We start from the raw sequence: 15,473 nt of genomic DNA, 5'->3' as shown, positions 1-15,473 counted from the left end.
TAATCTCCGTGCCACTTAAAAGTGAATCCTCACTGATCAATGAAATTTTTGGAACCGAAGCGACACGACAAGCTCCACGTGCCGCTCAGATTCCCACTACTGGGGGACCTACAGTTTAAAGTGGAATCACAATGGGAGCCAAGGAGCCTTCGAGATGCTACCCAACTCGGGGACTCCTTGACATTTGAGAATGGGGTTTCTTCTCTTTGCTCCTTGAGGCCCCAGATTAGCTTGAGTTGTTCTATGCATAACTGATCGGCTGATATGCTTACCACAATATTAACAAATGACTGTAAAATGGCGTGTACTTTTAATATTTAGTTGTTTGTAAGCAGCGTGTGTTACATCTGTGGTCAAAGTGCTCCGTGACAAAAACTTTACGGCTAAAACTTATTGCAGTGTGATAGATTTTCATTCACGAGCATAATGGCATACCGAAACCCACATAAGAAGCTCTCGAAGCATCTCTTAGAGATGAAGGTATTTTTTTGCGGAATTTTAATTTAAGTACAGCTTATTTGAGTTTTCCCTTTAAATTGCTTTCATGTATGTTTGTATTTGATTGCTTTAAGTTGGTACAATTGTGTATTACAAAAGTGTCAACAATTATTCGCGCATTAAAATTTCAAACATTACATGCCTCTTAGTCGTACTGTTCTTTCTCTTGTATTTATAGTTGTGAGTAAATGAATTTGGTAATATCATAGCCTTTTTCTCAGTGTTATTTTCTACCACTATAATAGCCACTCTCTGTGGTGTGCCAGATATATTGGCCCAAAGTTCAGATTGTATAGTGCTTCTAAATGCATACATGAGTAGGTCAGGTCGGTCAGATTTGATACTTCGTCCTCTCAGAATGTAAGTGTTCTATGTCGATTTTTTCAGGACAGACCTTTAAAGTTTGACATGAAATATTTATTGGACTGGTATCAGTTCGTTATATCGGATACACTTTAAAATCGGATATTTTGTGTTTCGTATGGTTCGTACTTACCAATGTGTGGTACTACTATAGTATGGGGGTGACACCTATAAATCATATATTTCGCACTTTTTTACATTGCTAACATACTATTTTGGGTAACACTTTACTATACCTGAGACAGATTTCTTCAAATTTACAAGAAAAAGTACTTACGCAAATCATTTTCTGTAGCGTTGTTGATGTTCGGGAATGTAATTTTGATTCATTTTAATGCAAATGCATGTGGTTTTGTACGAAAATCTATTTCCGACACGCTATTGCTGCTGCCGCCATTTGCTTCCTGCATGAGAGCACAATACACTCTCGTATTGTCCGTATATGCTAAATTGAACGAAAGGAGTGCTAATGGAACCAAACCTAACAGGCCTAACCTAACCTAGTAGGCATACCTCATCCCCGTGATGGTTTGTGGGGCTATCGTGAATTTTTGGGCTAACGTCAATGGTTTTTCTGGCACAAGGAACGATCAACGGTAAGCTATCGCCATGTTGTGTGTGGAAATAAACAAGAACAGTAAGTACTCGTAAATGTAAGAAATATACATTACTTTCCTAACAAATTCAATTATTTCACCTAAATAAGTGTTCTGGAATGCAGAATAGTACGTTAGCAATGTAAAAAAGTGCGAAAGAAATGATTCCCAGGTGTCTCAGGTATAGTAAAGTAGTACCCACAGCGGAACATTTCCTAAGGTGAAATAATGCATTTCTAACTAAGATAATTTCTATTCCTTACATTTATGAGTACTTACTGTGGTACTAGTTTACTACCTTCGGACACATTTATTTATTTTTACAGAAGAAACTACTTACCGTAATAAGTTCCTGTAGCATTGTTGCAACCTCGTTCACCGGAAAATACCTACTTTCGAGCCCGGATTTGAAATTATGCTAATACCTCGCGAACCATTGACGTTAGCCCCATAAACCATTCACGTTAGCTTCAAAAACCATTTTCTGTAAGGTTAGGCAAGCATAGTTAAAAAAAATACTCGATACGTCATGTTCTAGTGAAAACATGGCGAGTTTTAAACACTGACTACAAGATTACATCATCTAACACACAGAACATTGTGCTCTCGTGCAGAAAGCAAATGGCGACAGCAGAAACAGCATGTTGGACAGAGATTTTCGCAGAAAACAACATGTATTCGCATTAAAATGGATCAAAACTACATTCACAAACTTCCACAACGCTACAGAAAACTGTTTCCGTAAGTACTTTCTCCTGTAAATTTGAAGAAATCCGTCACCCCTATACTATAGTGTTACCACTGTGTTTCGTATGGTTCGTACTTACCAATGTGTATTGCGGAACATATTTGAAGGTGCCTTTAAGGTTTTCACATGATTAGAAACATTTTTTACACTAAAATAAGCCATTTCTCGAAGTGTTACGGAATGCACGTCATGGTGCGAGCCCCACAAGCCATTCACGGATAGCCCCAAAAACCATTTGGGATCGTATAACCATCCACGAATAGCCCCAAAAACCATTCCCGGATAGCCCCATGGACCATTCACAGAAGGTTAGGTTAGGTTCAGTTAGGTTAGGCAAACATAGTTAAAAAACAGTGTGATTACGTTTTCGCTTAAATTGAAGCAACGGGAATTGGTTTCCACGTGAAATAGATCGAAAGATGAAAGAAAATACCTCGAAGAACTTCGACAATGCTACAGAAACTGATTTTCGTAAGTAGTTTCTCCTGTAAATTTGAAGAAAATTGTCTCCGATATAACGAACTGTTACCTAAGTATTTGTTTAATTAGGTATTTATGCTGTAATTAATTATTGACATTTGAGATAGAGCAATTGCATGCAACACTCTGATTTGGGAAAATAGAACAGTGCATTTTAGAAATAAAATTAGTAGTTGTTTTGTAATGGAGATGAAACAGTTTCAGTATAAGTTTGTCATTCAGTGGAAAGGAAAATAAATAAATGAAATCAATCAACTACTTTGTTTCCACTATTATTCAAAATTTTTGACTGTTAACAAAAGTAAGAACCGAAGTCCACTACTACTTCTAAGCAGCTCCTACAAGTGACTGAGGGTAGAATGCAAGTGGTTTATCTCATATTTGGGTGGTGCTTGTGTTTGGTTGAGGGAAATTGTCATAAGGTTTCATTGGTTTTGGAGTTTGCATTCTCATGGCTGCTTCCAAATTTTGTAGATGAACCAAAATCACTCTCATTATATCAATTTTTTGTGTGTAGGCATCAGACAAAAGCAGAATTGAAACAATCACATTCTATCTGGATTTATTTATGTACAATTTGGAGATAGAGCCTTTACAATCTCAATCAACGACTTTGAGTTCCAATTAGACTCCTATATGCTTTCAGTACTACTAGTATGGATGGGACATGTTAATCAGTATTTTGTCAATATTGACCAATAATTTTACCGATCAGATGTTTCTATAAGTAGCCCATGGTTCAATGCAAAATTCTGTACTTTTATTATTTTTATGTATATAAAGATATGATTAATGTGTACTGGTTTTCTAAAGTAAATTTAAAAATAAATAGTTTCTTTTACTCAGTGCAAAACTCAATGCCGTTACCTGATTACATGCATTAACTAAGGAGCTGATTAAACCGTGCAGGGCCAGTTTTCAGTGTACGATTAAATGTCAAGTTAGTTTTTCTATGTACAGTTTGCTTTGTAACTGGAAGTACTTAGCTTAAACTTTACTCCTTGCAATTAGGTAGCTTAAGTGGAACATGGAAAGCCGCATGGCTACCTTATTGAGCAAACAGCATTGCACACTTGAAAACTTCACAATCAGTTTAAACGAGAAGAGAAATAATTCAATAGAAAATTAAATTAGCACAGAAGAAGGCTGTTTTGTGTGACAAAGTTTATCCAATGCAAATATTAGCAAGGAATTAAAGCAATGTGGTTCACTTGGGAAGATCATGCTAGAAGGGCATTCCACGAAAAAATTGGTCCTACTCTATGTAAAGATCAAAATGAATCAATCGGAAAATTATTATTATTTTTAATTGTATTAAGGTTTAAATGTTTGTGAATTCATATGATTTTCATATTTCATCAACAAAAAATACTAGTCTGCTGTTTATATGCTTCACAGACAAATTAAGTCAAACTTTACAACATTTTTAAAGCGTCACACACGACATATTAATATAAATGCTTTTCATGCATTCAGGATATGTCATCCCATCATACTGAAGTTTTTTGAATTTTTTTATTTGTTTTCAGACACCACAAAGTCATGAAGTCAGTTCATTATGAATCTTTTAATCCAATCTCATCTGTAGAACCTTACATTCTATGTGTAAAATGTCACACATGTAAAGGTGGAATGCCCCTAGAGACTTTGTGATGCACGACATCCAATCTTCCGATACTTAGCTTCTCAGTGACAAACTGGTGAAGTGGGCATGGGTAGCAGCTTGAAGAATGTGTTACATCTTCTAATATGAGTTTGAGTTCTGCCACAGTTTTCTTTCTGTTTTTTTTAAAAAAACATTTATTACATAGCCTATTTTATCTTCACTACATGCTTTATTGTCCAAATGATCTTATCACAGACCACACATATTTTTGGTCTGCCTTAAATTAAGTAGGGTAAATAGTTAGTTAAGATATGCATTTTTTTTTATCAAAGAGTGAGTTCAAGTTTGTTGTATGTTCTCAATATTTTATGCTCTTCTTTCCACAGTAATGTAGCTATTTAATTTTCCCTTGATTTATGTCAGTCCTACTTTTATAATTTCTAAATGTGTTTAAATTGCCTGTAGAAATGTAATTGGATGGAAAAAAGAAAGGGTTCCCCCAATCTATAATTTCATGATGTTCATGTTTGAGGAATAAAAGATGCAGTTCATAATAATAAGACATAAGCGAGTTACTAACTTTTTCCACGAAACTTGCTTGTCGAGGTTCTATTAATTTTGGTGGCCTATGCCACCATCCGCTTGGGAACTTGTTGCTTCACTGCTGGGCTGGCTTCCGGTTCAGGGGAACGACAGGAACTGCAAGCCATCCCACCAGTGAAGCAAAGGGTTCCCAACCAGATGGTGGCAGGGGTCACCGAAATTAATAGAACCTCTACAAATAACTTTCATTTATAAAGTTAGTAACTTGCTTATGTCTAATTCATGATGTTATTTTAATCCCATAGAGTGCAAATTAACATTATTCAATCAACTACATAATAAATACTTTGTAGAATACTAATTTGCAGATGAGACTGTGTGATTCTAGGTTCTGCACATACTGGGATGGGATACTTAAGATACTCACACTGGATCCGACATGATGCAACAAATCATTTTTGTTGCAAACCAACTCTGGGAACGTTTAACATGGGGCTCTTATGAGCCACCGCTCACCAGACGAAACATTTGACTCGAATCACCTCGAGTTATGCTGCGCAGGTTTGCGACAAAACAGTGAAGGTCCCGTGAATTTGGACTCACAGGAGCATGATGTGACAAAACGCTCTGTGCATGTGCGAATCCTTTCTTCTCAGCACACCACCTGCATGTGACTCATCGCTGTATCGTTTAACAGCACACATACCGGGTGGTCCAGAAGTCCCGGAACGGCCACATATCGTGAGAAATATCGGAAAACGAAAAAATACGTGTTTAATAAGTGAAAGAAAGGTATTCAATGATATTACAGTTGATTCCCCACCCCTGCCCCCTTGGGGTGGGGCAGGGGGCAACTGTGAAATTTTAAATGGAAACCCCCATTTTGTATTATAGAAATTTTGGGCGAAAATTTAAAATCGCCATATCTCCGTTTCTAATTGAGCTAGAGGATGGTTGATAGCTCGTTGGACTCGGAATGAAGTCCTCTTTCCGATTCTATAATACAAAATGGGGGTTTCCATTTAAAATTTCACAGTTGCCCCCTGCCCCACCCCCAGGGGGTGGAAAATCAAGTGTGATATCATTGCATACCTTTCTTTCACTTATTAAACACGTATTTTTTCGTTTTCAGATTCGATGTGTATTTGTCACGATATGTGACCGGACCACGTGGTATATATGTACGTTTGACAGTGCAGTCAAGGTTAGAAATAGAGCTTGATACAGAAGCTAATTGTTCTTGTGCAAGCGAGACCTACGCTGTACGATTATTCATCAACTGAGCACTATAACAAGGACAAAATTGATGCACTGTGGAATGAAGTGGCACAGGAGATGAATTACATTACGTGAAAGAAATAAGCTTATTACAAATTATCTTGTGATGTACAAAACATATTGTAAATTCTACAAGAAAAACAATCTTCAGGCCAGTTTGATATTTATTGCTCGAATAACTATGTGGTTGCAGTACGCAAATTAAACTTTTTCCTTTTTTGGAGGGGGCAGCACTTAAAGTGAGCCGGGATGCACTGGACTCCATTCTGGCAAAACTTGGCTCCTGCTGCGAAATTGAACATACATTCTATATATTTAATGCACCATACAAAAGTCCATTCCCATAATAGATGAAAGGGATAAAAGAAAGTTGTTATACTAAATTTGTCTCCTGTCAATGGGCAGACTGGAAATATAGAAAAAAAAATCTATATTGCGGTGAGTGCTGTTCGTTTAAAATGAGAACCTAAATTCCTGAAATGACAGATGTCATAGATCTTGTGTTTATACATTTACTTTGGATGCAACAATAATACCAGTCCCATGTATGCATGATCATTTCACATTAACAAATAATAACAACGAACAAACTTGTACAGTACCAAAAACTTTCTTTACAGAAAAAAAAGCACTGATACCAATAATAAATATTTGTTTAGTTTTGTCGGAAGCAAAGTGACTCATCATGTTGTGTTGCTTTGTGTCGTGTTGCGTTGTGTCATGTCTTGTCGCCTCGTGACCGGGTGTATGGCTGGCCTTAGTTGTATATTTTATTTTATTTACTTTTCTAATAGAATTGTCAAGTAACATGTTATTGTTTTCTGTGGATAATGTTAGTACTTGCATCTTGAATTTTTTCACTTTCAACATGTTAGATTTATACCACACATGAACTTTAGTTTTTCTCATTAGTGCCAGCACTTTATGTAATTTACTTTATGTAATCATTTGAGCCTAAATATAATTCAAAATCAAAGCTGTTGTGTTCAATATCATTCATAATCATATTGAAAGCTTTGTACCAATAATAGATAGATCGCTAATGCCTTGTGCAAATATTATTAGTTTCCACTTACTTTTGTTATTTGTTCTATGTTTTAAAAAAAGAGCAAATATACGTAAATTTGTAAGTCGAAAGTAACACACATTCAAGGTTAAAATATGTTCTTTTCATGATGCAGTAGATGTTAATGTCAAATAATATTTATTATTAGTAAATACACTTGTTAATATCATTTATGTTCCATTTTTAGTTCATGAAGAAAACAAAGGAGAAAGCAGAAAAACAACAAGAAGATGAAGAACAACAAGCAATGTTTTCAAATGACATTACCCAGGAAATGATCAATGCTGGGTACGTATGCACATTCTTGGCTGAATTATGTTCATTTTCCAAATACTTCGATCACTACTGCAAAATGGCAGTGAATCTGTCTCTTAGCACACTAAGACTGGTTACGCAATAGATCAGTCATCTGCACAAAATATTATTGCTACAAGCTGAAACCATTCCTCATTCAATCTCTGTCATGGCACAGTAAGTCTGATCTGTTGGCACTGCATGGAAACAAACTCTTTATCACATAGGCACAAAGCACTTTCTGTGCAGGGCATACGCGTAGGAATGCATCACATGACAAGTTAATTCAATGGAAATGAGTGGTGTGACAAAAGTCCTGCTGAATTGACTAGCTCTGCAAGAACCCATTGCTTTATTGCCACCACATCATAGTGAGTGATGAAATTAATTTTCTGCATTAGTGCAAAACATGTTATAACTAGGACCCGGGACTTTATGCTCTATAAAACTGTAAAATGTGTATGTAATTTTGTCATAAAAATTTAAAAATAAGTCAGAAAATGCAGAAATATTCCCAGTAAATGCACTAATATATTCTCCTTCATTGTCTACGACTGTCTACCACACAATTAAAATTCGGTACAAGTTGTGCATTGTTTAATTGAAAAAAAGGTTCATCGACCATATTTAAATTGATCCAAAAAAAAAAAAAAAGGTTCCTGGACCGTATTTAAATTCAGCTGGAAAAAAAAGGTGGCTGGACCAAATTTAAAATCAGCCAGATAAAGGTTCCTGGGCTGAAATGAAATACTTCACAGATAAAAAGTTTCTTAACAGTCCAGAACCCATTTGCACATGCTGATTTCTCTCCTGCACCGCAATTGAATTTATTTACAATTCCTGGACCTTTAACAACCTGCATTATGTCTCACTATCCTATGCGTGAAACATCGAAGTTGCAGGTTTACATACACATAATTATGTGCAATGTATATCGGTGAGTGAGTAGCTCCTTGTGTCACTTTACATATTTTTAGCAGAAAATTTTGTTGGCATCATTTGTTTAATATTCACATATTGATTCATTTCATTTCTTAATCTTTGAAGTGATAGCCAAGTATTGACCATTACATTAAAATCAATTTTGTGATGCCCTGCATTCCATAAGAACCATTCTATTTGAAGTGTCAACCAACGTTTTTCACCTACAAAATGGCGGTCACGAGTACTCGTATATGATGTCAAGTCATACATCCAAGCACTCTCAAACAAGTTCCTCAAGGAATATTTGCAATTTTATATCGGCACATTATCAGTGTCGGCAATATTTCATGTCAGTCCATCTCCATATTATTTAGTCTCACGTCGTTAAAAATTCTACACTTAATGTTCTATCGTATATTCTCTAAGGCTCTAATATTTGTAAATTCCATAAATTAAGACGTGTGAATAATTGCTTTGTATTTCATTGCATTGTGCTTTCCTAATGAATTGTTTTATTTCAGGAGCAAATACATAATAGAACCAAGCTTTGTTGCATGTGAAGATCTTGTCATGGGTCGAATGTCATTCCGTGGAATGAATCCTGAAATTGAGAAGCTCATGAATGAGGGCAAGAAAAAGGAAGAAGATAAGGACATAAACAAAGATGATAAAAGTGTATCTGATGAGGAGATGGCTAAGAGATATAGTACTCTAGTGGGAACGATTGGAAATAAATTTGCAACGAAACGTGAAAGGGGAAACAAGACCCAGCATCCAGCATGGAAGGGGGAAATAGAAAATGGCTCTCCTACACACAAAAAGTCCAGATTCTTGAAACCGGCAGACTAATGTGAATTAGGATGTGTTCTTATACATATTTTTTTTATTTATTTTCAAAAAGATTTTAGATAAAAAGATAGTGTATCCTTTACACACATTTGGAGATCTTTTATCTGTTAAAGATGCTAACTGACAATACTGCAAACTTACAGTATTTTTCATCTACTCTGGCATTACATATGCTAAATTTATGTTTCATTGACAAGTAAAAATTATGATTACATTTTTGTGTTACAATTCCAAAACTATGTTATAATCTATGTCTGTTTTTTTTTAATATCAGGTACATTCAAAGTTACTTTGGGCAAGAACACTATTTACTGTGTAATAGGTGTGAGATATGGCACCATAGGGAATGATTGAAATTAGTAACTACAGATATTTGAGTTGGAATTTTTTGTTAATAATTACAAATAAAATGTAAATATATTTTTGTTACAATACGTGCTATGAATTTACTGAATCTCAATATCCGCACTTCTGTTTTTGAATTTTCAGTTCTGTCTCATGTAATAACATGACTAAATCTTGTGGAAACTGAGCATAACAAGTCCTCAAACATCCCATGTCTGCATCACCTATTTTTGGAATAATAGATTTCTGATTTCCACGTGGCTCTTATGAGCCTAATTTGAAATGTAACACTGTTGTAACAAGTTTAAATTATATATTTTTTTTTAAGGTTGAGCCAATACCATTATGTACTGATACAAATTCCATTAACAGTACTCTTATCGATTCACACAGATACCAATATTTGAATATTGTAACAATTCAAATTAGTTCATAATTGGGAAAAGAGAGACGTGGTAGTATATAAATACGGAGAAACTAGTACTCACTTTTATCCGCGAAGCTGTTTTTTTTTCAATTAATTTCAGTGGCTACTGCCACCATCCTTATTGGAACTTGCTGTACTGTTGCTTGGTGTGCAACTTTTGTTTGTAGTTCTCTGGCTGCCGCTAGGTGCGCTGTTGTTAACTCTGCATGTTGGTCTGTGTCGTCTGCTATTTCTGGGCGATAACTGTTGTAGTAGGGGAATCCAAGTGTGGTGAACTTACCCGCTATCAATGTTTAGCTCGTGTGGGAAGTGCATTATGGCATGCGTTTCCTTGATTTTGGTGTCTACGAGCGTGTGGGCAGTGTGTTTGACTTGAACCTTTTGAATTTTATAGCTATTGTATTTGATATGTTTAACAAGACCAGTAGTGGGTTGGGCTTTTTTCGCATCTGCTAGGTGCTGTTGGATTCTTTCATTGACAGATCTGATGGACCTGCCGATGTAATGTGCCTTGCATTCAAACTCTGCATCATCAAGGGGGGGGGGAGAGGAAGTACCGTTAGTGTTTGTTCAGTTTATCAGCTATTTTGGAATTGGGTTTGTGCGCTACTTTGATGCCATATGGGAGAAGGCCTTTGGATATGCGGTTGGAAGTGGTGGGATGGTAGGGGAAGGCAAACCATTTATATTGGCCGCTGGAGGTTGCTTGCGGATGGGTTGATTGTGGTTGGTTAGGGTGTCTGGTCTGTATTTCCGCTTTACTGCACCAAGTGGAAAGTTGTTTCAGGGCTATTTCAGTGATGGTGGCTATCTCCTCTCGTTATTGCCCGGAAATAGCAGACGACACAGACACACAGTTAACAACAGTGCACCTAGCGGCAGCGAGAGAACTACAAACAAAAGATGCATGCCAAGCAACAGTACAGCAAGTTCCAACGAGGATGGTGGCAGTGGCCACTGAAATTAATCGAAAAAGAAAAACATCTTCGTGGATAAAAGTGAGTATTAGTTTCTCCATATTTATTTCAAATTAGTTCATAATATTTATAAATTTGAATATGGAAATTTCCCATTGGAACTATATTATAGCAATCTACCAGAGGTTTGCTTTAAAATATTCATGAGATGATCATTTAATCACAAAATCAACCCTTTTCCACAAAATTGTTGTAGAAACAAGGAAAATAATGCATTTTGCATAATATCCAGGATGTTTGGATTTCATTGTGAAAAGGGAGGGCTGGAGATGGGGTTATTTGTGAATGGTACTTGGTGGCCTTGTTCAGGCCAGGTGGTGTGGTTGCACTTGTGGCTGATATGTAGGCTCTCTTCCATGTTGAGGTATTGGTGGATGATCATTACCTGGTAACAGTCATTGAAGGGGATATTGTGATGGTTGGTGTGAATGAAAACGGTGAAGTCCAGAAGTTGGTTGGTTGGATTTTTAAGTCCACTTTATGCACGGTATGGCTAATCAGGACTGGACCTACAGTTTGAAGTGGGATCCGAACCACTATGCACCTCCACCAGGTATCTAACCCGAGACCCCTCGATTACAAGGTGACAACACTACCACTGTGCCATCGGGAGGCCTCCTGATTTTGGGTGTAGTAGTGGTTGTTGATTTAGAGGTTGCGGGCTGTGCAGGTTTCCCCCAGGTGAAATACATCACAGATGTTGTGTATGAAGATATAGATGGCATTTGAGATATGTCTGGTCCCTTTGGGTTGGAGGGTGAATTTACCAGTGGCAGTATGAATCTTGAGGGTATGAAAAGTGACAAAAAATGGAACAGGTATATATAACAAGGAATTACTACCATTTTATGCATGAATTTAAATTATATTTCATGCCATGAATATTAAAAAGGCCATCTTTAGTTCAAAGTCCCTTCACAATGTGAATATGGAAATATTTGTATGTGATGCATTTTTTCTTGCAGGCCTTTGAGACTCAAAATTGCCAGGTGCATTTGAGAACTCATAAGAATTTTAAAAAGGTTAAATTAAAAAAACAATTTAACAGTTTGCAAAATATAGTTTAGTATGTCTTATTTGTTTTCATTTAATACCCTTAAAATATACACCAAATATTCTTAAAAATGAATATAATGTTAACAAACATGTTAATAAAGTAACAGTAAAATTATTGAATATGTTATGAAAAATAAAGACAGCTAGTGCATTAACAACAATTTAACAGCAGATCAACTGCTATAACAATATAAAGTATTTTCATTTCATAGAAATAAATATAACTTATTACTCAAAAAAACAAAACAGATGCTTATGATATGTAGCACCTATTTGAATTTAAAATGATATACATATTGTAACTTAATACAAGTTTATAAAGAATATTACATATTCTATCAAATATGATTTTTACACTTGTACATCAATATATAGTATTAGAAAGCTATAATTATGCCATGGATAACAAACTATTTTGGAAAAATCTTTAACATCAATATTCCAAGATTCTCAATCAATTATTGCCAGAATTCATTAGGAAATGAGCTTTATTTAATAACTTCAGCAGGATTGTTTTCATATGACATTTTATTTTCACTGTCATAAATGTGAAAATTATTTTCATTTTATATATTGCACTTCAGCTACTATTGGCACACTTGACATTTTAAGAAATTAAAATACTTATAAAGCATTCATCTCAAATTGAATAGGGGAATGGGGCAAAATGTTCAAAGAGAAAGTGTTAAAAATAACATTAAGAAATATTGACAAAAGATTCATTAAACATTGTCACATTGCCTAACTCATGTACATAGAACAGAAAACCTCTTTCTTCCCTTTCACACCAGGTGTAGTATCACAGTATTTTTGAGCAACAAACTTAGCAAGAGAAATGTATTGTTGAATGACACCTTTCTGTGTCACTGTAATTGAGATTCTCCATTATTTGTACAAATCTGTATTTCAGATCCATATTCAGTAAGCATCTTATTCTTAGCTGCACAAATATGTATTAAAAAATATCACAGTAAAATATTTTCAACTTTACAGTTTCCAAGAATATTAGAAAAATTAACAATACAATAACTACAAAAGTGAAAATGCCCTTTAATAAAATACAAATTATGGACAATGTAAATCTTAACATTTATATTGATAGTCATTCGTTGCTTCTATGATGCTGATTTGATATCAGCCTCTTACACTTCTCATAACATGTTTTTCATTGAAAATAACTATGTGAAATATCGGACAGATACAACATAAAACAAATGGTTTATAGATGTTATCATTTTTGTATGATATTCTGAACAGAAATGCACACAGTATACAAATGCAATAGAACACATTACATGTGTATAAATTGGAATATAAAAAGATAACAATACATTAATTCAACAATGAAGACATTATTTAAGATTGAGCACCATTGAGTATTATGAATTGCACCTTTAAAAATTGTAGGTAGAGAGAGAAAAACCTTAGTATAGGAGATGGCACTGCCCTAATGTGAGGAGAACAATGACACCCACTGTTAAAGCAAAACACAAATATTTGCCCGTGACCGGGACAAAAAACAGTTTTGCGGTCATTCTAAGAGATGCTGCATACAGTAGAATTGTGTCCAAGTCTTCTCCAGGAGTATCCTGATAACCAAATGGCCGAACACGAACTTCATGTCCAATGGTACGCATGCTGCCACATATGGTTGTAAGCCGTGCTGCCTGTAATATCAGGAGTGAATGGGTAAGACATGACTTGGAACCACTTGCATGTTATGGAAAATGCCTAGTCAGTATCATGGTGGTTCAATGAATATCAATTTCACAGGATTCTGCTGAGCATTATATTTTGGTTTAAGAAGTAGAACAGACATATGTAATTTCACAATTATTCACATACAGTGGAACCTAGATTTTATGTTTTATAGGGGACCAAGTGAGAAAACGTAAATTGCAGGAAAATGAAAACCCAGTAAAATTTTTAAATATTTTGCTGTATTGGAACTGTGAACACTGAATGTATGATGCATGAAAATGTAAATTTGCAGTTCCACCGCATGTATTTTTGTATTCCCATAGACATTTCTACTACCATTCCTACTGCTATAGTAGCTTCAAGATATCTATGCCCTCGGAAAGTATGTGAACTACAAGCTTCCCCATAGCATACATATTTGACACAAGCATTGTTTTCATGCCGGTGCTTCAAATATGATGGTGGCAGTTAGAGTACTGCATAGGAGCACTTTTGCTCGCTCGTACTCGTTCGAGCGTGATGTGCTTGAAAGTATAAAATCAAATATAATTCCAATGTGACAATAATCACTCGAATGTATAGAATCAAGTATCATTCCAACGTGACAATAATAAGAAATATATATGTAAAAATCCACTCTTGTAGTTTCAGTTCATAATTATCTATTCATTTTCATACATCACTATGTATTGGTAAGATATACTATACTACATTTTAACATGGAGGACGATGGCTATGTTGACTTAAGTTTCAATTTTATTGCATCTTTCACTCCACAATACATAAACAAATTACGGTTATACGTGTACAGGCGGGATCAAATGAAATGTACTTCCATTTTCCTACCAACTCAGAAGCGAGTTGGAAACTCTTCATTGCTCCTGTGTAGAAAAGAAAGTGGGGGAGGGCAGTAGCAGACAAGGCCAGCATGGAAACTTGTTTCCAGCAAGCTTTCTGTTGGAGTCTTGGCAGTTTGTGGAAGGATTTTGTGTTCCTATCCTCCCCGCCTGCCTCTCTCTCTCTCTCTCCCTCCCTCCCCTTGTGTTTGTGTGTGTATGCGTATGTGTGCGTGCGTGCTGACACCTGTTTTATTTTAAGTTTGACGCATTTTATTGCATTGACTAATTGCTGTTGTGACTGGGTATGAACCAGGTTAGCAATGGAGACATAATGAAGGCTCAAAAATACAAAAATTCATGGCATGAGTAGTTTGTAGTAGTAAAGGTAAGGTAAAGTTCGTCGTCCGTATAGAACCGTGCCATGAAGGCACATTTAGGGGATGTGGCAGTAGGGCGCCGCATATTCTAGAGTTCGGCCATTTTGGAGGTCAATGATCAGCATCACGCTCCAGCCGTTTTTACTCCCCAGGGATGTAGTAGAAACGAGAAAATAAAAATGTTTTACATTTCGCATATGTGACAGTATTCTTTGGATATTGTCTTGGAAGTGTCTGTTAACATCTTAACCCGTAATTTTGTTTAAGGATAAAACTGGCTGAAGGCCGCAACTGTTCCTGAGAAGTAATGAGCATATCACATAATGCGCAATAGTTTGGCTCGCGTTTTTCGAAAATAATAATAAAAACAAAATATAGAAATCAATTCTACGAATGCTTACGTCATTGTGACCATGGAGTGCATTTTGCACACTAACGAGGTTCTGGCGTCTAGACATAAGGTCAGTATAATGGGCTGTGGGGGTTTGGACTGTGTCCTATCTATC

The 15,473-nt window shown here is 35.8% G+C and overlaps 2 protein-coding genes across 2 annotated transcripts in view; one reads left to right on the top strand and one right to left on the bottom strand.

Moving 5' to 3' along the window:
• The first annotated feature begins 266 nt into the window (after nt 1-266).
• Mpp6 (M-phase phosphoprotein 6) lies at nt 267-9,674 on the top strand. The gene is made up of 3 exons (XM_083123178.1): nt 267-480; nt 7,366-7,466; nt 8,918-9,674. Exons 1-3 carry the CDS (start codon nt 427-429, stop codon nt 9,243-9,245), a joined length of 483 nt encoding a protein of 160 aa, XP_082979304.1. The 5' UTR covers nt 267-426; the 3' UTR covers nt 9,246-9,674.
• A 2,507-nt stretch (nt 9,675-12,181) lies between these two features.
• The window catches only part of GrlHz (Gustatory receptor-like Holozoa), a 38,561-nt gene continuing 35,269 nt past the window's right edge, over nt 12,182-15,473 (bottom strand). Inside the window, exon 8 of the mRNA XM_083138403.1 lies at nt 12,182-13,717. Coding sequence (XP_082994529.1) covers nt 13,475-13,717 — 243 coding nt within the window. The 3' untranslated portion in view covers nt 12,182-13,474. The remainder of the gene's footprint in view (nt 13,718-15,473) is intronic.

Source organism: Lepisma saccharinum, chromosome 1 (genome assembly GCF_977018435.1).
Source record: "Lepisma saccharinum chromosome 1, izLepSacc3.1, whole genome shotgun sequence".
Lineage (NCBI taxonomy): Eukaryota > Metazoa > Arthropoda > Insecta > Zygentoma > Lepismatidae > Lepisma > Lepisma saccharinum.
This window is presented reverse-complemented; position numbering and strand designations above follow the sequence as displayed.